The following is a 19,894-nucleotide window of genomic DNA, read 5'->3' as shown; positions in this document are numbered from 1 at the left end:
AATAAACTATTTTTACATTGACTTCCATTGAAAGTTTACAGGGTTTTTTCTCTCTCCTGTAAAGTTGCTGTTTTGGAGAGGTGTTTTTCATTGGACAGCGACGACGTAAAAAAATACAAAGTAGGCCCCGTTATTATGAGATCACATGTTGATCATAGGTCCACACTGATTCATACAAATGGTTGTTTAATGTTCTCCTGCAAGCATGTTGATCTCTAGTAGTACAGAACAGACACACTCACGTGACCTGTCTGCTCTGTACTCGAAGAAGAATTGATAAATCAGTGTTGGGAGAAAATGGCAGCTGTTTATGAACATTGTGGAGCTAAGAATTTAACAGAAAATGGTAAATAAAGTTGGATTAATGTGTAGATGATGGTGTACATGGTGTACATGGTTGCACATGGATGTTTCTCTGGGAGATCATGAATCCAGATGGTCCTCCCACGACACCCGTTTGGACTTTCAGAGAAAGAATAAGAAGAAATGAAAGGTATGAATAAGAATAGAGGAAAAGGAGAGATACTGAGGAATAGGCAGAGAAAGAGAAAGAAAAGAGAGAAGAGAAAGGTAGGGAGATATTGAGAGAGAGAAAAAGAGAAAAATAAAAGAGAAAGAGAAATAAAAGAGATAAGAGAAGAGAAGAGAAGAGAAAAGAAGAGCAGAGAAGAGAAAACAGAGATAGAGAAAGCAAGAAACAGAAATATACATGAGGACAGAGAGATACAAGTGAGGATGAGAGATAGACACAGTGGGAAAGAAAGAAAGAAAGATAGATAGATAGATAGATAGATAGATAGATAGATAGATAGATAGATAGATAGATAGATAGATAGATAGATAGATGAAAAAAATGAGAAGAAAGAAAGAAGGAAAGGGAGGTGAAAGAGAAGTTGTGGAGTTGTGGTTTCTTCACTGCAGGTCAGCTCTTTTTATTTATTCATTATTTATATTAATATACACACAGAGTCCATACAGCCAGAGAGTAACAGTCACGATAAACGAGAGAGAGAGAGAGAGAGAGAGAGAGAGAGAGAGAGAGAGAGAAAATGATAAAGAGAGGGAAAGTAAGATAGTGAACACAGATGAGCCGAAAGCAATATAAGAATATAAGAAGAAATGAAAGGTATGAATAAGAATAGAGGAAAAGGAGAGATACTGAGAGTGCGAGCGATAGAGCGAGAGGAAGGTCGAGATGAGAGAGAAGGTGAGGAAGGCAGAGAAAAGTTAGTTTGAAAGTTAAAGAAACAATATTTGTTGAATAATGCGACAGTAAGCGAGTATTCTGTAAAAAAAATGCCAATTTTAGTCACGAGTTGAATGACTTTTGTAATGAAAGTGTATAATCACATTTATAGCTAATTTGATTCTATATAGAGTCAAATATTCACTATTCACTGTATACCTGTAACTCTACCTCTTCACTACTTTACTTTAACTGATGCTCTCAAACACTTTATTAAGAGACAAGAAATTCAAGTAATTAACTCTTGATGAGTTCAGCACAGCTGTTAACTGAAAGCCTGAATTCCAGGAGACTCTACCTCATAAAACTGACTGAGAAAATCCAGCAGAGATGAGTAAAACTGAGCAAGAGGAGCTACTTAAAAATATATCTAAAATATAAAACATATTCTAAATAATTCCATATGTCTTTCTTAATAGTCTGAATGAGTTTAGTATTAATCTACAATACAGAACATTTTAATATAATGAAAAACACTAAAATAAACAATACAACAAATGAGAGACCATCAGAAGAGACATCAGAGAGCATTCTGTGACATCACAGAACATTCAGTGACATCACAGAACATTCAGTGACATCACAGAACATTTATGATGAGAGCCAGTTTCATCATCATATTGTTTTTGATGGTCTTTGCGGTGACTGAGTAGTTCTTGCTTCTTATAATCTGGATTAGAACATTACTCAAATAGAGCTAATCAGCAATATATAAATCAAGTAGCCACTCCCATCATCTCTGAGTCGCAAAGACCGTCCAAAACCTTATGATGAAACTGGCACTCATCAGGATCGCCCCAGGAAAGTAAGATCAAGAGTTCCCTCTGTTGTGCAGGATAATTTTGCCTTTGACCAAAAAATGTATAATTAAAGTGATGTATTTGATGATGCTAACTGATTTTAAGTCATATTATACTGGAATATCTGTTGAAATGCTATATTTTTCAGTATTATGAATTAATATTAATAAATTGCACTTAGAATATAGACTAAAAACTGCACCCGTATTCAGATTTATGTTTAATAAATAATAAATAAAAGATAAGCCTCGAGGTTATTGGTGCAATTTGTAAAGGATCTGTGGGAGGTGCAGGTGTTCAATCCCTGTAGGCTCTGGGGTTTTCTCTAAATATAAATACAAACACTCCCTTTAATTACAGCATTAATTTAATACCTGGTTTTACGCTGTATTAGCCGTTGGCTGAAATGAATTGATAAATAAATAAAGCGTAGATTAAAATAAGCTGTGTTTATGAAGCCGAATGCTCGGCTGCTCGGCGACAGCAGGACGCCATATGAAGCAACAGCTGCTGGAGCGCAAAGAGCTGTGGAAGTTCACGCCATCCTGACTGTAAAGGTCCTTTACTGCAGAAAAGTGAGGGATTTTCCTTATTTTCTCCATTAAAAGAGAGAGAGTTTCTGTGTTCAAGTCTCCAAATGTCCAAGAGTTTCCCAGCCTGTATTTTCTATAGATAGAAAAATGTTGAAGCTCCGATTTTGGTACTTAAAAGTGGGACTAAAAAAATCTCAGTGTAAATGACTGAGATGGGAGTGGCTACTCCATTTATGTACTGCTGTTGGCTTTAGTAAAAAAATGACGATAACCACTTTTATTTATAGTTCTGCACTGTGAGTCATAAAAAGCATTTTTTTTTTTTACATTCTTCAAGCCTCCTGGAATTCAGGCTTTCAGTTTAATCCCAAAGAACTTACAATCATTAGTACAAAGAAGATACAGATATTTAACACACAGACAATACAAATACAACATTTACAATGGAGCCCCAACTCACCAGTACTACAATATGTAAATCATTATCTTTCATCCGAGTTTTTTTACTCACCTTAAGGATTTGAGTGATGAATAGTACATCGCTTAAAAGCTTTGATACGACCAGAGGAATCTGTGCTATAGACGATGAAGCGATAAGCCTCCCATCCATCCATCCATCCATCCATCTAAGGAACTTCCTCAGGTCAAAAGAATCCCATTTAAATATGGCTTTAGATATTGCTTTAATTAAAGAGTCAAGAGAACCAAAGTAGTTTCACAGCCTTATCCAAGAACCAGTGGACGAGAGCACCATCAGTTTACCCTCTTAAACCGTCTCGAACAGTCTAAGGGATTGGGAGTTCACCACTACACTTATGTACACTTGTTTTTTGTTTCTCTGGATGAAGCTTCTAACAGTGTTCACCGAGTCTTCACCCTGTGTCTCGCCTCTGCTCCCGACCAATGAGAAGAAGCAGCCCAGGTGTAAAGCTCAGCTCTGGATTTACCAGTTGATCTATGTCCCCACCTCACCTCACCTCCCCATTATTCTGGGTAACGAGCGAGAGAACGAGACTGAGGATACAAGAGGACAAAATGAGCTTTCTCTTCTGGGTGGCTGAGTTTACCCGTCTGATTCTCACGAGGAGCTCGGAATAGAGCCGCCGCTCAGTCGCCTCGGGAGAACCCAGCTGAGGAGCTTCAAGCTAGTGATAAAGAAGCTCCTGGATCAGTTTCTATTGGAGGTGTGCCAGACATGACCAGCTAGGAAGTAGAGTAGGCCCAAAAAAATCTGACCCAAACTGCCCCATAAACTGTCATTATGAGCCCAAGCCCGATTTAAATCCCACATTATTTTAGTAAGTAGTGTTAAAACTGAACATTTTTCGGTTGTTTAAATGGGCAAAATATGTTCAGAATGATGTTACTTAACATTGTAACACTAAAGAAGGGCAGACCTAAGAAATAGGACCTCAAAACTAGCCTGGGAAAACGTGAAAACCTATCAAGAACTAAAGAAATGTAGCTTTATTAGGGCCCGAGCACCGAAGGCGCAGGCGAAGCCTGCACCGGAGGTGCAAAGCCCTATTGTTTTTGGTCCGTTTATTATTATTATTATTATTATTATTATTATTATTAGGGCCCGAGCACCGAAGGCGCAGGCGAAGCCTGCACCGGAGGTGCAAAGCCCTATTGTTTTTGGTCCGTTTATTATTATTATTATTATTATTATTATTATTTTTATTTTTAAACTTCGCGCCCATTTTTGAGGCCTTTCTGATACTCAAAAACTCTTGAATTTTGGCACAGACATCAAAGCCGGTGAAAAATTTGAAATTTCACAGTTCCTGGGCTTGGGCGTTGATCAGGAGCTCTATAGCGCCCCCAAACGTTGCTAGTGGCCGGGATAAAGTTTGTCCAATGTGCACCAACTTTGGTACGCTCATTGACCTCATTATACCGATCAAGAATCACTTGGATTTATTTGACTCCGCCTAACAGGAAGTCTGCCATTTCGGCAGGAAGTCGCAAAATAAAAAGTTTCCCGTGGTGTTTTGGGTGGGTTACGATGTTCGAAAACTCATAAAATTTCACAGGCATATTGGGCATAGGCTGTACTTTGATGTAAAATTGGAATTTTTCATATTCATAATTTATCAGCTCTCTAGCGCCACCTATTTTATATGACATTTATAGAAAGCTCTTAGCCTCTTCTAAATAAGCAGACCCAATAATGCCTTTAAATGATTTCGAGAAATGTAATCGTTTTTCTAATGTGGAGCTAAATGACTCTACAGCGCCCCCTATTTGGTTTAGGCTAATAAATTAGCGGTAGCTGTCTCAAATTTTCCCCAATGTTCAAGATTTTTGGTAGAAAAATAGATATTACGATGCCACACATAATACCCATTGGCATGTATTAGCTCCGCCCAACAGGAAGTCGGCCATTTTGAAAAATGTTAAATTTTTACACATTTTTCACGAACTCATTCGAACTCCTCCTAGAGTCTTTGTCAGATTACAACTAAATTGTCTGTGGATAGTCTCCAGACATACGTGGTGCTAAATTGCGAAGGAATAGTCGATAGCTGAAACGATGACGTAATGGCGGGCAATTGATTTAATGGAGACACAACACTAAACCAAATAGAAACATTAGCATGGTCAGAATACAGCTGCTTGGAAATTCATGAAACTTGGCAAAAATATAAAAGACATCATTACACACGTTTTCAGTGTTGATATGATTGACTCCGCCCAACAGGAAGTCGGCCATTTTGAAAAACGTGCATTTTACACACATTTTTTGCATACTTTGTCGAACTCCTCCTAGGGAATTTGTTGAATACTCTTGATATTTGTCAACAATAAACTACTACCATCCTTGATGATAAATTGCGAAGGAATAGTCGATATCTTAAACGAGGACGAAATGGCGGACAGTTGAATTGCTTGAGATACCCCATTAAAATAGGAAGTAAATACATTCTGGTGTTAGTAGGTGTTTGAGGAGGTTAAACAGGTTGAACACTCACGAAACTTTTCAGGCCTGCTTGATTTAAGCAGTACTTTGATTAAAAATTGAAATTTCATATATACATATTTCATTGGCTCTATAGCGCCACCTAGGTTTCAATGCATATTTGACATTACGGAAATGCTCAAAAACTCTTGAAAACTGTCAGATTCCATAAGATCTAAAAAACACTTTACAAATATTGTGATAATTTTTTCATGTGTAGCTAGCGGACTCTACAGCGCCCCCTAATTCGTACGGTTAATAAATTAGCTTTGGATGTGTCAAAATTTGTCTAATCTTCTCAAATTTTGGTAGGAGCGTAGATACTATGACTTTGCACATATTTGCAATTGGTTTGTATTAGCTCCGCCCAACAGGAAGTCGGCCATTTTGAAATTTGTGTAATTTTTACAAATTTTTAACAAACTCATTTAAACTGCTCCTAAAGTCTTTGTCAGATTACCTCTAAATTAGCTGAGAATGAACATCAGACACAGTTGATGAAAATTGCCGAAGGAATAATTGATCGCTAAAACGGTGACGTAATGGCGGGCAATTGATTGACTAGAGACGCAACACTAAACCAAAGTGAAACCATGACACAGTCAGAACACAGATGATTAAAAATTCATGAAACTTGGCAAAAACACAAGACACATCATTAGACACGTTTTCAGTATTGGTAGGACTGACTCTGCCCAACAGGAAGTCGGCCATTTTGAAATATCTGAATTTTACATACATTTGTTGTGTATATTATCAAACTACTCCTAGAAATTTTCTTGAATTCTCTTGGTATTTGGTAAAAATAAACATTAAACATATCTGATGATAAATTGTGAAGGAATAGTCGATATCTCAAACGAGGACGAAATGGCAGATGGTTGAATTTGTGAGATGCCACCTCAAAACAGGAGGTCAAAACCTAGGTAATGCCAGGTGTTTTGAGGAGGTTATAACGGAGAAAAACTCACAAAATTTGACCGGCCTGCTTATCTGAGGCTGTTGTTTGATGTAGAATTAGAATTTCAAATACATGTATTTTAACAGCGCTATAGCGCTACCTGTATTTTAAATGGATATTTCACATGTTTAACAGGATAGAAAACTCTTGAAAATTGGCACACTCAATAAGACATTAAAATTACTTTTACCGGTTTCTCGGTTTGGCCCGGTACGATTTGCGCTGTTGTGCGAGGGCCCTACGTCCCCCTGTGACAGGGGGACAACTCGTTATTATTATTATTATTTTTATTTTTAAACTTCGCGCCCATTTTTGAGGCCTTTCTGATACTCGAAAACTCTTGAATTTTGGCACAGACATCAAAGCCGGTGAAAAATTTGAAATTTCACAGTTCCTGGGCTTGGGAGTTGATCAGGAGCTCTATAGCGCCCCCAAACGTTGCCAGTGGCCGGGATAAAGTTTGTCCAATGTGCACCAACTTTGGTACGCTCATTGACCTCATTGTACCGATCAAGAATCACTTGGATTTATTTGACTCTGCCTAACAGGAAGTCGGCCATTTTGGCAGGAAGTCGCAAAATAAAAAGATTCCCGTGGTGTTTTGGGTGGGTTACGATGTTCGAAAACTCATAAAATTTCACAGGCATATTGGGCATAGGCTGTACTTTGATGTAAAATTGGAATTTTTCATATTCATAATTTATCAGCTCTCTAGCGCCACCTATTTTATATGACATTTATAGAAAGCTCTTAGCCTCTTCTAAATAAGCAGACCCAATAATGCCTTTAAATGATTTTGAGAAATGTACTCGTTTTTCTAATGTGGAGCTAAATGACTCTACAGCGCCCCCTATTTGGTTTAGGCTAATAAATTAGCGGTAGCTGTTTCAAATTTTCCCCAATGTTCAAGATTTTTGGTAGAAACATAGATATTACGATGCCACACATAATACCCATTGGCATGTATTAGCTCCGCCCAACAGGAAGTCGGCCATTTTGAAAAATGTTAAATTTTTACACATTTTTCACGAACTCATTCGAACTCCTCCTAGAGCCTTTGTCAGATTCCAACTAAATGGGCTGTGGATAGTCTCCAGACATACGTGGTGCTAAATTGCGAAGGAATAGTCGATAGCTGAAACGATGACGTAATGGCGGGCAGTTGATTTAATACAGACACAACACTAAACCAAATAGAAACATTAGCATGGTCAGAACACAGCTGCTTGGAAATTCATGAAACTTGGCAAAAACATAAAAGACATCATTACACACGTTTTCAGTGTTGATATGATTGACTCCGCCCAACAGGAAGTCGGCCATTTTGAAAAACGTGCATTTTACACACATTTTTTGCATACTTTGTCGAACTCCTCCTAGGGAATTTGTTGAATACTCTTGATATTTGTCAGCAATAAACTACTACCATCCGTGATGATAAATTGCGAAGGAATAGTCGATATCTTAAACGAGGATGAAATGGCGGACAGTTGAATTGCTTGAGATACCCCATTAAAATAGGAAGTAAATACATTCTGGTGTTAGTAGGTGTTTGAGGAGGTTAAACAGGTTGAACACTCACGAAACTTTACAGGCCTGCTTGATTTAAGCGGTCCTTTGATTAAAAATTTAAATTTCATATATACATATTTCATTGGCTCTATAGCGCCACCTAGGTTTCAATGCATATTTGACATTACGGAAATGCTCAAAAACTCTTGAAAACTGTCAGATTCCATAAGATCTAAAAACACTTTACAAATATTGTGATAATTTTTTCATGTGTAGCTAGCGGACTCTATAGCGCCCCCTAATTCATTCGTTTAATAAATTAGCTGTGGATGTGTCACAATTTGTCTAATCTTCTCAAATTTTGGTAGGAGCGTAGATACTATGACTCTGCACATATTTGCAATTGGTTTGTATTAGCTCCGCCCAACAGGAAGTCGGCCATATTGGATTTTGTAATTTTTTTACACTTTTTTTCACAAACTCATTTAAACTGCTCCTAAAGTCTTTGTCAGATTACGTCTAAATTAGCTGAGAATGAACATCAGACACAGTTGATGAAAATTGCCAAAGGAATAGTTGATCGCTAAAATGGTGACGTAATGGCGAGCAATTGATTGACTAGAGACGCAACACTAAACCAAAGTGAAACCATGACACAGTCAGAACACAGTTGATTAAAAATTCATGAAACTTGGCAAAAACACAAGAGACATCATTAGACACGTTTCCAGTATTGGTAGGACTGACTCCGCCCAACAGGAATTCGGCCATTTTGAAATATCTGAATTTTACATACATTTTTTGCGTATGTTGTCAAACTACTCCTAGAAATTTTGTTGAATTCTCTTGGTATTTGGTAAAAAATAAACATTGAAAATGTCTGATGATAAATTGTGAAGAAATAGTCGACATCTTAAACGAGGAGGGAATGGCGGACGGTTGAATGTTTGATATGCCACATCAAAACTGGAGGTTGACACATAGGTAATGCTAGGAGTTTTGAGGACGTTATAAGAGAGAAAGGCTCACAAACTTTGACCGGCCTGCTTATCTGAGGCTGTTGTTTGATCTAGAATTAGAATTTCAAATATATGTGTTTTAACAGCTCTATAGCGCCACCTGTATTTTAAATGGGTATTTCACATTTTTGGCAGGATAGAAAACTCTTGAAAATTACCACACTTAATAAGACCTCAAAATTTCTTTCACCGGTTTCTCGGTTTGGCCCGGTACGATTTGCGCTGTTGTGCGAGGGCCCTACGTCCCCCTGTGACAGGGGGACAACTCGTTTGACTTGTTGTCACAGTAACTTTGAATTGAACCAAGCTGATAAAGTAGATTGTTATTATGACAGCTGAACCCAACTGTAGCTGCTATTTGGTCCTAATAGTTGAATTTAACCCTTTAAATAAGTCACATAAATATAATTCTGTCATTATTCCCAAAGCAGAAATGATTATTAATAACTGAGTGATAGTTTAGCATGTTTTTTTTTTTTTGAAGTCTCACCGGTTTCTATTAAAAAAAAATAAAAATAAATTTAAAAAATCCATTAATACGTTTTCTGTGATTCAGCCGAAAGAGGTGACGTCACAATAAGAAAATGTGCATAGAACCACACTGGCTCCTTCCCTCACCCATAAACCCCCACCAGAGCTCCACCCACTACAGCTTTTGAGTTCCCAGAAACGTTTCCATTTCTGTCTGCTGGTTGAAGAACCTTAAACAAAACACAGCAGGATTAGCCAGCAGACTTCGTCTGAAGGAGGAATCTGTACTCACTGTCCATGGCAAGTCAGCAGATAAGGCAGAGTTTTGTGCTTCTATCGCAGTTAAGAATAAACTAGCTTTATCATGTTTTGCCATTTAGCACAAGTTAACACTAATATGTGTTAAACGCTAAGCTTAAACATGGGGCGTGGCCACCAACAGCTTATTTATTTTGCATAAAAGTGACAGAGCCCTTAAACCGCTCATTCTGAAAGAGACTATAACTGGTAAGAATAGAGCTGGTGAGATTTTTTTTATCTTTGTGAGAGAGATTTTGTGTAAAGAACTTTAGGTCTTGACTCGTAGTCAAATTGCAGGATATCAGTCTTCCATACTATAAAGAGATGTGTGTATGAGAGAAAAAAGAGAGAAAAAGAGAGAGTTCTGACCATCATTGAGATCCTGCAGCAGGTTCTCCTGACCAGAGAAGTCCAGTTTGGCCTGGATGTTGATGGGAACTGTTACAGCCTGGCCTGGTTTCAGAGGGAGATGAGACAGCGCGTCCTGCAGGTCCCAGCTCAAAAACTCCCCAAATAACTTCTCTATAAAGAAAAAAGAGAGAAATAGCAGTGTTAATCACATAATTACTCTTAAATTAACATCATGTACCAATTTTGCTGTGAAATATCAGCTTCAGGATCATATCGATGCTCCAGTGAATGTAATGAGGGATGCTGCTACTGCACTACATAACTTTAGTGAAGTTGCACAAGACTTCTCTTCAGAACTGCATAAGGATGCGTAAACCCAGTCAAATTAGTGTAAAATCCTGTAATATTACTCTACCACCTCGGATGCTGCTTCTGGATCTCTCAGCTTGTCCAGAAATGCATGTGAAAATTGCGTATATTAGGGGTGGTTCACATTCGGAGGTTCAAAAAAGCATGAAATGCCAACTGCATCTAATTTAAACCACCCCAGCCTTGCCATGGTCTGCATCAAAGCTCTAACCCGACTGTTAGCACAGTGGCTAACCTGCTGAGGCATTACAACTAACTGCTGTCCTGCTTTAAACTTCAAACTTTCGAATAAAAAAAAACTATTTTCTGGTATATTTTCATACATAAGGTGCACTGGATTAGAAAGCGCAATTTATGTGAAACTAGGAAGGAACAGGGGTGTCGCCATGCTTTCCTTATAACTTAGCTCATTTAGACCTGTAAAGCTAAGCTAAGCTAAGTAAACAAAACTGTAATCTTTAAAAAAAGAAAGTAGAGTCTGGAGTTCTGTCCACAGTGTTGGTATAGAGGGGTGGATTTACCTGGATAAGACATTAAACCTTCCATTTACACTGTTTATTAAAGGCACATTGTATGTTAAATAGTAAGGAACTGGGGTGTCGTCATGAGTGCAGGGTGTTAATCTTCACAGATTTCTCAGCTGAAAACTGTTTATTTGGGTGAGTAAAGCACTTTCATTCATTTACAGTAAGCTTAGATTTCCAGATTTCCACTAAGGCTGGGTGCAGCAGCATTAGCATTAGCATTAGTAGCTGACCATGTTAAGTGCTAGCTCTTTTGTCTTTTAGAGGTGAGTAGCCTGCTGCTAACCTCAGCTAGCACTGCTGGAGCAGCATTAGCATTACCTGATAACTGCACTAAGCTCTGGCTCTTTTGATTTTCACAGGTGAGTTGTATCAGCCTGAAGCCTACTGCTAACCCTGGCTAGCACTGCTGGAGCAGCATTAGCATTAACCACTAACCGTGCTAAACTCTAGCACTTTCATCGTTTAGAGGTGAGTCTATCGTACTGTAGTCTGCGTGTTTACAATGTTAAAACAAGCTACGTAAAATTAAACTGCTAGCTAATATCACCCTGGCAGCTAACTGCGGCTTGACTTAGTGGAAATCTGGAAATCTTATCTTACTGTAAATAAACGGAAGCGCTTTACTCACCTTAATAAATAGTTTTCAAGAGAGAAATCTGTGTAGATTAACATCCAGCACTCGTTTAACTTTAAAATAAAATGTTTTTTTAAGGAATTTCAGTTTTGCATACTTGGCTTAGCTTTACAATTTTTCCAATTAGAGGGAAAACATGACGGCACCACAGTTCCTTACTAGTGTAACATAAATTGTGCCTTTATTATACAGTGTAAATGTAAGGTTTAATGTCTTACCCAGGTAATCCCACCCCTCTGTATCAACACTGTGGGCAGAACTCCAGACTCTACGTTCTCTCAGCTGTGTAACATTGTTCACACTCACTGTAACTCACTGTGGAAAATGTAAATGTAATGCAAGTATCCTTAACCAAGTCACATGCGTCCCCACTGCATCAGTGCAGTAGAGGGTGTATCTGGATGCAGGGGGACGCCAGCGTCTCAGCCGTGTCTCCTCTGGCAGGTCTAGTTAGCATAAGCACCGACACCGAGCGCCAGCCCCGCAGCACAGCTCACTGACACGCCGAGCCGAGCCCAACAAATCCGGGAGGAAGAGCGAGTGATGAGAAAGAGAGAGAGAAAGAGAGAGAGCGGACTGTTCTCTGAATAACTTGCCCAAAGTTTGGTGGAAGAGACAAACACAGTTATATTTCAGTGACGGAGGCGGGGGGTCGTATATCAGGCAGCAGAAACAGTACAGCCCGGGAACGCACCAGAAATATCTGCTGTCAAAACACTACCTGGAGACAGGTAATAAAACCCAAACCCGCTCTCTGCAAAGAGCACCGAACACACACAATACACAACACACACAATACACAATACACACACTTATAACACACACTTACAGAAAACATTAGAGTCTGAAATGTTATTAAATTCATTTTTAAACTTCAGGCCGAGGGGGATCCGTACAGACGTTCAGCTTCATAAAGCTTCCAGAGACGAGGTCTAATCCCCCCCTGTATCTAAACCCCTCTGAAACACTTTTAAACAGGTCATATGCGGACGATTAGTTGTAATGATGCATTTTTATACAGCGGGAGCTTTTACAGTAAACAGAGGAATAAACATACACAGAGAGATTTACACCACAGTCTCAGTCTGTCCGTTTATACAGTAAAACAAACAAAAAAAGTATTTTTTCAAGCTTTCCACTGATCAGATTACGTGCCAAAGTCAGAGCTCACCCGGCTCTTAAAAAGAATGGCACCTGACACACTGATTGGTTTATTTCACGTTACGTCCAAAATTAACCACGCCCATGATTAATTAATTAACTAATTAAATAATTATTTCATGCCTTTTGTGTGTAGAGGTGGATTTTTTGCGCCCTCATGATTCAGTTCAAAATGTGAAATTCATATATTACACAGGTCAATAACCAATACATTTTCATGACTTTTCCATGCCTGCAAATTTTCATGACCATACGATTTTCAAAACATCAGTGCAGACATGGATTGAAGTTAATTCAACTAAAACTATAATTGATTTTTTAGTAGGTCTAAAATGAATCTGATAAAAGAAATGTTGACACATAATATTTAATAATAAAATGTGTGTCAGATAAATTGTTATTTTCAAATTTCATGAGTGATCTATTTTAATCGTTTATTTATTTTATTGTTGATAATTATGTCTTACAGCCAATGAAAACCCAACAATCAGTGTTTTAGAGAAAATTGGAATGTTATATAACACCAATTGGTACTTGTAGCAGTGTGGGCAGTGTGCCAAGTCCTGCTGGAAAATGAAATCTGCATCTCAGTTGTCAGTAGCAGAGAGAAGCATGAAGTGCTGTAAGATTTTGTGGGAAAACAAAACTGCACTGACTTTAGACTTGATAATAAAACACAGTGGATCAACACCAGCAGATGATCAGCATGTCTCTCCAAACCATCACTGATTGGTGGAAACTTCACTCTAGACCTCAAGCAGTTTGGACTGTGTGTCTCTCCACTCTTCCTCCAGACTCTGCTCCCTTTATTTACTTTAAATGAAATGTAAAATTTACTGATGATCAGTGATGGTTTGGAGAGACATGTCATCTGCTGGTGTTGATCCACTGTGTTTTATTATCAAGTCTAAAGTCAGTGCAGTTTTGTTTTCCCACAAAATCTTACAGCACTTCATGCTTCTCTCTGCTACTGACAACTTTTATGGAGATGCAGATTTCATTTTCCAGCAGGACTTGGCACACTGCCCACACTGCCAAAAGTACAAATTGGTCTTATAATAAAATATTCTAATTTTCTGAGACACTGATTTTTTTTATTTTTGGGTTTTCATTGGCTGTAATCCATAATCATTATTAACAATAGAATAAATAAAAGCTTAAAATAGATCACTCTGTGTTTAATACACCTATATCATATAGGAGTTTCACATTTTTTAACTGGATTACTGAAATAAAGTCAGAGTTGTGTTAGCTTTGACCCAAAGCTCCATCTGACTAGAGCAGACAAAACAACACCATCACACTGCAACCAGTTCTCCTCATCATTTATACACACACACACACACAGTCTGACAGGAGAGAAGATGTAAGATTGAGCAGAGGGAGAGACAGAAAGAGTAGAAGATAATTTTTTCAGCTGTAACGGTTTCGCCGTCGTCTATCTGAGTCTGACAGAAACACCACAGACTTCCAGCTCAATCATCTGAGCTCCCAAACAAACACCACTCTATTCACAAACTCCAAACACAGAAAAACACCAGCACAAATCAGCCGCGCTGAGTTTAAACAGAACAGCGCTGCAGTAAAGCAGCCAGACAGCCTGAGAGAGGAGAAGCAGCTTACAAACACAGAGCCTGAAGCTCTTTCAAAATAAGTTGTTTTACAGAAATGCCACCTCCTATGGAAGCTAAAGAACGCCACACTGACCTGTGGGATATGTGTGTGTTGAGTCTAGAACTGGGCGATACCTCGATTATGTGGATTAAGGATGATGTGGTTTAAAAAAAAAAAAAAAAAAAAAGATTTTCTTATAGTTTTAGCTTCCGCTACCTACGCTAGTCGACCAAAGGAGCCTGAACACCAAGCAGATCACATGATAATTCACAAAACATCATATATATATATATATATATATATATATATATATACTACCTATATACACTTAAACCTCAAAGAAGACATTTAAATAAAACCAAATATAAAACCAAAACCTACTTTTGAAACATATTTTGTCTGTAGTTTAATTTTCAGTAGTGAAAAAAAAACAGATTATTACAAAAAATCAGATTTTTTTGTGGAAAAATCTAATGTAATTAATACATTTACTAATACAGCTGAGTTTAAAATATAATTTGTTTTTAATTGAAAAAAGTGCTACTAGTTGTTTTAGTTGTTTTACAGAGATGCCAACTTCTACGCTAAAGAAGCTTAAAAATGCCATACTGACATTTTTCATAGTGAAAAAATAAAGAAATAAAAATCAGAATTTTTGTGACAAAAAAAAAAAAAAACTGAACTGCTAGCTAATATCACCCTGGCTTACCGGAACACTGAGGGTTCTTTAGTGTAGCTCTGTCGGGCGGCAGAAGCCACTAAACTTGGCTAGCACTAGCAGTTAGCAGCTAATGCTAATGTCCCAGCCTTAGTGGTGGTGAAATATGGGAATCTAAGCTTACTATAATAAACAGAAGTGCTTTACTCACCCAAATAATCAGTTTTCAGGATAAAAATCTGTTTAGATTAACATCCAGCACTCATTTGACTTTGAAAGACAATGAATTTTGTAAGAGATACAGTTTTGTCTACTTAACTTAGCTTTACTTAACCTGCTAAATTAGAAGGAAAACATAGGGAGGACACCCCTGTTCCTTACTAGTGTCATATAACTCGCTTTCTAAACTGGTGCGCCTCATAGTGTGAAAAATACAGTACTTCATTATTTGCCAAATGTAATGTAATGTTGTAAGATAGCACCTTACAACATATACACAGGTAGGCATTCCCAAGACATCTCTCAAGGTAACACTTCATGATGAATTCCCACACCACTGCTCCATGACTTTTTACCTTATCAGTGTGTAAATCCTTTATTTTAAAAGCAGTGCTGATTTCAGAGCTTTATCGTTTTTATTCTCCGCTCTGTATAAATTATTACGCTGCATCAAAATGCAGGAAAAATGAATGATGACAATATGAGCAGACTAACGGAGAAGAATAAACAGTAGGACAGCAGCCGTTTAAACAGCTGCCACCATTAGCGGGCTGGTTAAGGCAGCTGGTTAGAATCCAGAAATCAACGACTGTTTATTTCAGCTCAGAAAACTGACAAAATGAAAAACGGCCAACTCTGAAATATGATCTGCTTTAATGTCTTTTCTGTTGATCTGAGGAAATCAATCATTCAAAACTGAAAGACAGTTTGTCTTGGTCTTGTAGAGAATTACTGCCAATAGAACAGGAACGCTTCTGACTCTACAGAAGATAAACACACACATGAATATTGATTTTCCTACATTATAAATGAATATTAAAGTGATTCAGACAATAAAGGAACACACAAGTAATCATATAGTAACTTAAAAGTGTTAAATAACCAAAATACTCTATAAAGAAGAATTTAGATGCTTTAATCTGGGGAGCTGTTTGTTAACTTGCGGTTTCTGAGGTTGGTAACTCTGATAAACTTATCCTTAGCAGGATCCTGGCAGTCCTGATGAGTGCCAGTTCCATCATAATCCATCATTAAAAGGAGACTGTACCTCTTCACAACATTACAACTGATGCTCTCAAACTCTTTATTAAGAGACAAGAAATTCAAGTAATTAACTCTTGATGAGTTCAGCACAGCTGTTAACTGAAAGCCTGAATTCCAGGAGACTCTACCTTATAAAACTGACTGAGAAAATCCAGCCAAAAATAAGCAAGAGGAAAAAAAATAATTAATTAAAAAAATGTTTCTTTTATTTTACCAAATTGAAAACCTCTGGAATATAATCAAGAGGAAGATGGATGATCACAAGCCATCAAACTAAACTGACCTGCTTAAATTTTTGCACCAGGATCGCAGGCATAGGCATAAAGTTATCCAAAAGCAGTGTGTAAGACTGGTGGAGGAGAACATGATGGCAAGATGTTTGAAAACTGATTAAAAACCAGGATTATCCCACCAAATATTGATTTCTGAACTCTTAAAACTCTTTATGAATATGAACTTGTTTTCTTTGCATTATCTGAGGTCTGAAAGCTCTACATCTTTTTTGTTTTTTCATGGAAATAAATGCTTTAAATTATAATATTTTTTATTTTAAATTTTGGATGAAAGTCTGTAGTTTATAGAATAAAACAACAATGCAATAGCAAAATCAGAGAAACTGTGTGTAGTACACTATATGACATTTTTCTTCATAGTTTGGACGAGTTTAGTATGAATCCACAATGTAGAAAATTCATCCTGAGTCTGAGAGTGGGAGAGTTGAACTGGGGGCGGCTGGAGGGTCTGAAATCATTTGGTTCTTGTTGTATATTAAAGAATGAAAAATGCATGAATGTGACATGCTCCGCTCTGGCCTCCTGCAGTCCTTCTGAGCCCCCGAGCCCCGGGTTATAATAAGCCCAGACCCGGCCTGCACCCACAGCAATAAACCCACAGCCATGTTCCACACACTCCCACTGCCTGTCAGACAAAAGAGTGCGCCCGGCCCGACGACCCGTCATTAAAAAGGTCAGCGAGGAAGACCCAGAGATTTAACACAACAGAGAAACAGCGAAGAAAGAACCTCCGGTTCTCCTGGGGTTCTTCAGTTCAGACGGTGGTTATATAAAAGTGTAATAGTGAACACTCAGAAGGTGATCTCTGCCTGACTAAACAGTTCTGATCACATGGTCTGATCTGTTCCTCAGAGAATCACTCCTGTGAGTAAGGTTGATTGATCACTGGTTAGTGTGCTCATGGGAAGGTGAGGTGAATTATGGGAGTTGGAGTGAGGAAGACACTCTAAAGTTTGATGGGTATTTAAAAGGGATATAAATAAATTAGAAACACAGGATGGTTGCGCAGGTGGCTATGCTGGTTGCTAGGTGGCTGCTATGGTGTTGTTATGGTGTCCCTGGTGGTTGCTAAGGTGTTGCTATGTGGTCGCTAAGGTATCTGTGTTGGTCGCTATGTTTTCTCTTAGTGGCTGCAAAGTGACTGCTTAAGTGTTGCTAGGTGGATGCTGCTATGGTATCTGTGCTGGTTGCTATGTTGTTTCCAAGTGGTTGCTACCTGGTTGCTAAGGTGTTGCTAGGTGGTTGCTAAGGTATCTGTGTTGGTCGATATGTTGTTTTAGAGTGGCTGCAAAGTGGTTGCTAAAGTTTTGCTAGGTGGTTGCTCAGGTGCTGCTATGGTATATGTGCTGGTTGCTATGTTGTTTGCAAGCAGTTGCTAAGGTGTTGCTAGACGTTGGCTAAGGTATCTGTGTTAGTTGCTATTTTGTTGCTTAGTGGCTGCAAAGTGGTTGCTTAAGTATTGCTAGGTGGTTGCTAAGGTGTTGCTATGGTATCTGTGCTGATTGTTTTGTTGTTTCCATGAGGTTGCTAGGTGGTTGCTAAGGTGTTGCTAGGTGGTTGCTAAAGTATCTGAGTCAGTTGCTATGTTGTTTCATAGTGGCTTCAAAGTGGTTGCTAAAGTGTTGCTAGGTGGTTGCTTAGGTGCTGCTATGGTATCTGTGCTGGTTGCTATGCTGTTTCCAAGCAGTTGCTACGTGGTCACTAAGGTATCTGTTTTGGTTGCTATTTCGTTTCTTAGTGGCTGCAAAGTGGACAAAAGAAACAGATAGTAGGCAAGTACTGCCTACATGGACTACAGATATAGACAGTAGACATGGAAAGGAGACATGAAAAGTCGATATTGAAAGGAGGCATGGACAGGAGAAATAAACAGAGGACGTGGAGAGGAGAAAAAAATACATACATTGATTATAGATATAGACTAGAGACATGGACAGGAGACATGGACATAAGACAGACAGAAGGCGAGGAGATATGGACAGGAGACATGGACAGTAGGCAAAGAGATATGGACAGGAGACATGAATTACAGACATGGAAAGATAAAATGATATGGACTGGAGACATAGACAGGAGACATGGACAGTAGGACAGGAGACATGGACATTAGACATGGACAGGAGACATGGACAGGAGACAAGATACCTGGACAGGAGACATGGACAGGAGACAAAGAGACATGGACCATAGGAGGGAGACATAGACAGGAGACATGGATACAGACATGAACAGGAGACATGGACAGGAGACAAAGATACAGACATGAACAGTGGGCGAGGAGACATGGACAGTAAACATGGATAAGAGACATGAACAGTAGGTGAGGAAGCATGGACAGTAGATGTGGACAGGAGTGTTGCTAGGTGGTTGCTCAGGTGCTGCTAAGGTTTCTGTGTTGGTTGCTATGTTGTTTCTTAGTGTGTGCAAAGTGGTTGCTAAGGTGTTGCTACGGTATCCGTGGTGGTTGCTATGGTGTTGCTTAGTGGTAACTGCTAGGTGGCTGATAAGTAATCATAATCGTAAGTTGTATAAATCAGATTATGTGTTTGCATGTTGCAGCTCTGGCTCCTACTTTGCTCTGGACGTGCTGGGTGTCCAATCTTTTGAGCAGTAGCTGGTTTATCCAGCAGCTCCTCCATATACATATAAAGTACTGGAGAGCAGGGCAGAGAGAAGGAACGAGTGAGACGGAATGTTGGACAAACCATTCACTCGTATGTGTTAACTTAGCTTAGCTTTACACCAACACAACCACCGCTGTTCCTTACTAGTGTCGCATAATGCGCCTGTTTGTCTTATAGTTCAAAATATATTTTTGAAGCTTACTTAGCATGAATTTTTGACTGGGTTAACTCCAAAAATAAGTCTGTAATCAGACTCTGTACCAGTTTAAAGTGGTCTAAGTTTGAATGTCCTCAAACAGAAGATTCTTTTAGGTAACAATGATAAAAACGATGTAAAAAATAATAAAAACAAGCCCCAGCAGCTGAGATGTTCCTGACAGCACACAGCACTCACAGCAGGTAAGTGGAAGGTTACGGTGAATTACACTGTCAGACAGGAGGACGCTCAGACTCACAACGACCCTTAAAACTCTGCATCTCTGATCTCTGAGTGAACATCTTACCGGCATCCTACCAACCCTCCAACATGCACAGCACGACAGCATCAGTGACCAACACATGATACATTACGACAATATCACTGAAAAGTCACTTTA

At 38.6% G+C, this 19,894-nt stretch overlaps 2 protein-coding genes across 3 annotated transcripts in view; both read right to left on the bottom strand.

Moving 5' to 3' along the window:
* LOC103028681 (trafficking protein particle complex subunit 9) overlaps positions 1–19,894 on the bottom strand; it is a 158,658-nt gene that overhangs the window by 15,741 nt on the left and 123,023 nt on the right. For both annotated transcript variants that reach the window (XM_049472991.1, XM_049472992.1), the window contains one exon: positions 10,174–10,326. In XM_049472991.1, coding sequence (XP_049328948.1) covers positions 10,174–10,326 — 153 coding nt within the window. The remainder of the gene's footprint in view (positions 1–10,173; positions 10,327–19,894) is intronic.
* The window catches only part of LOC125789910 (protein eva-1 homolog B-like), a 361,643-nt gene continuing 355,201 nt past the window's right edge, over positions 13,453–19,894 (bottom strand). The window contains exon 5 of the transcript XR_007429932.1: positions 13,453–13,598. The gene's annotated coding sequence lies outside the window, so the exon portion shown is untranslated. The remainder of the gene's footprint in view (positions 13,599–19,894) is intronic.

Source organism: Astyanax mexicanus, unplaced genomic scaffold (genome assembly GCF_023375975.1).
Source record: "Astyanax mexicanus isolate ESR-SI-001 unplaced genomic scaffold, AstMex3_surface scaffold_32, whole genome shotgun sequence".
In the NCBI taxonomy this organism is placed as follows: domain Eukaryota; kingdom Metazoa; phylum Chordata; class Actinopteri; order Characiformes; family Acestrorhamphidae; genus Astyanax; species Astyanax mexicanus.
The sequence above is the reverse complement of the archived record's forward strand: the minus strand, read 5'-3'. Positions and strand labels throughout refer to the sequence as shown.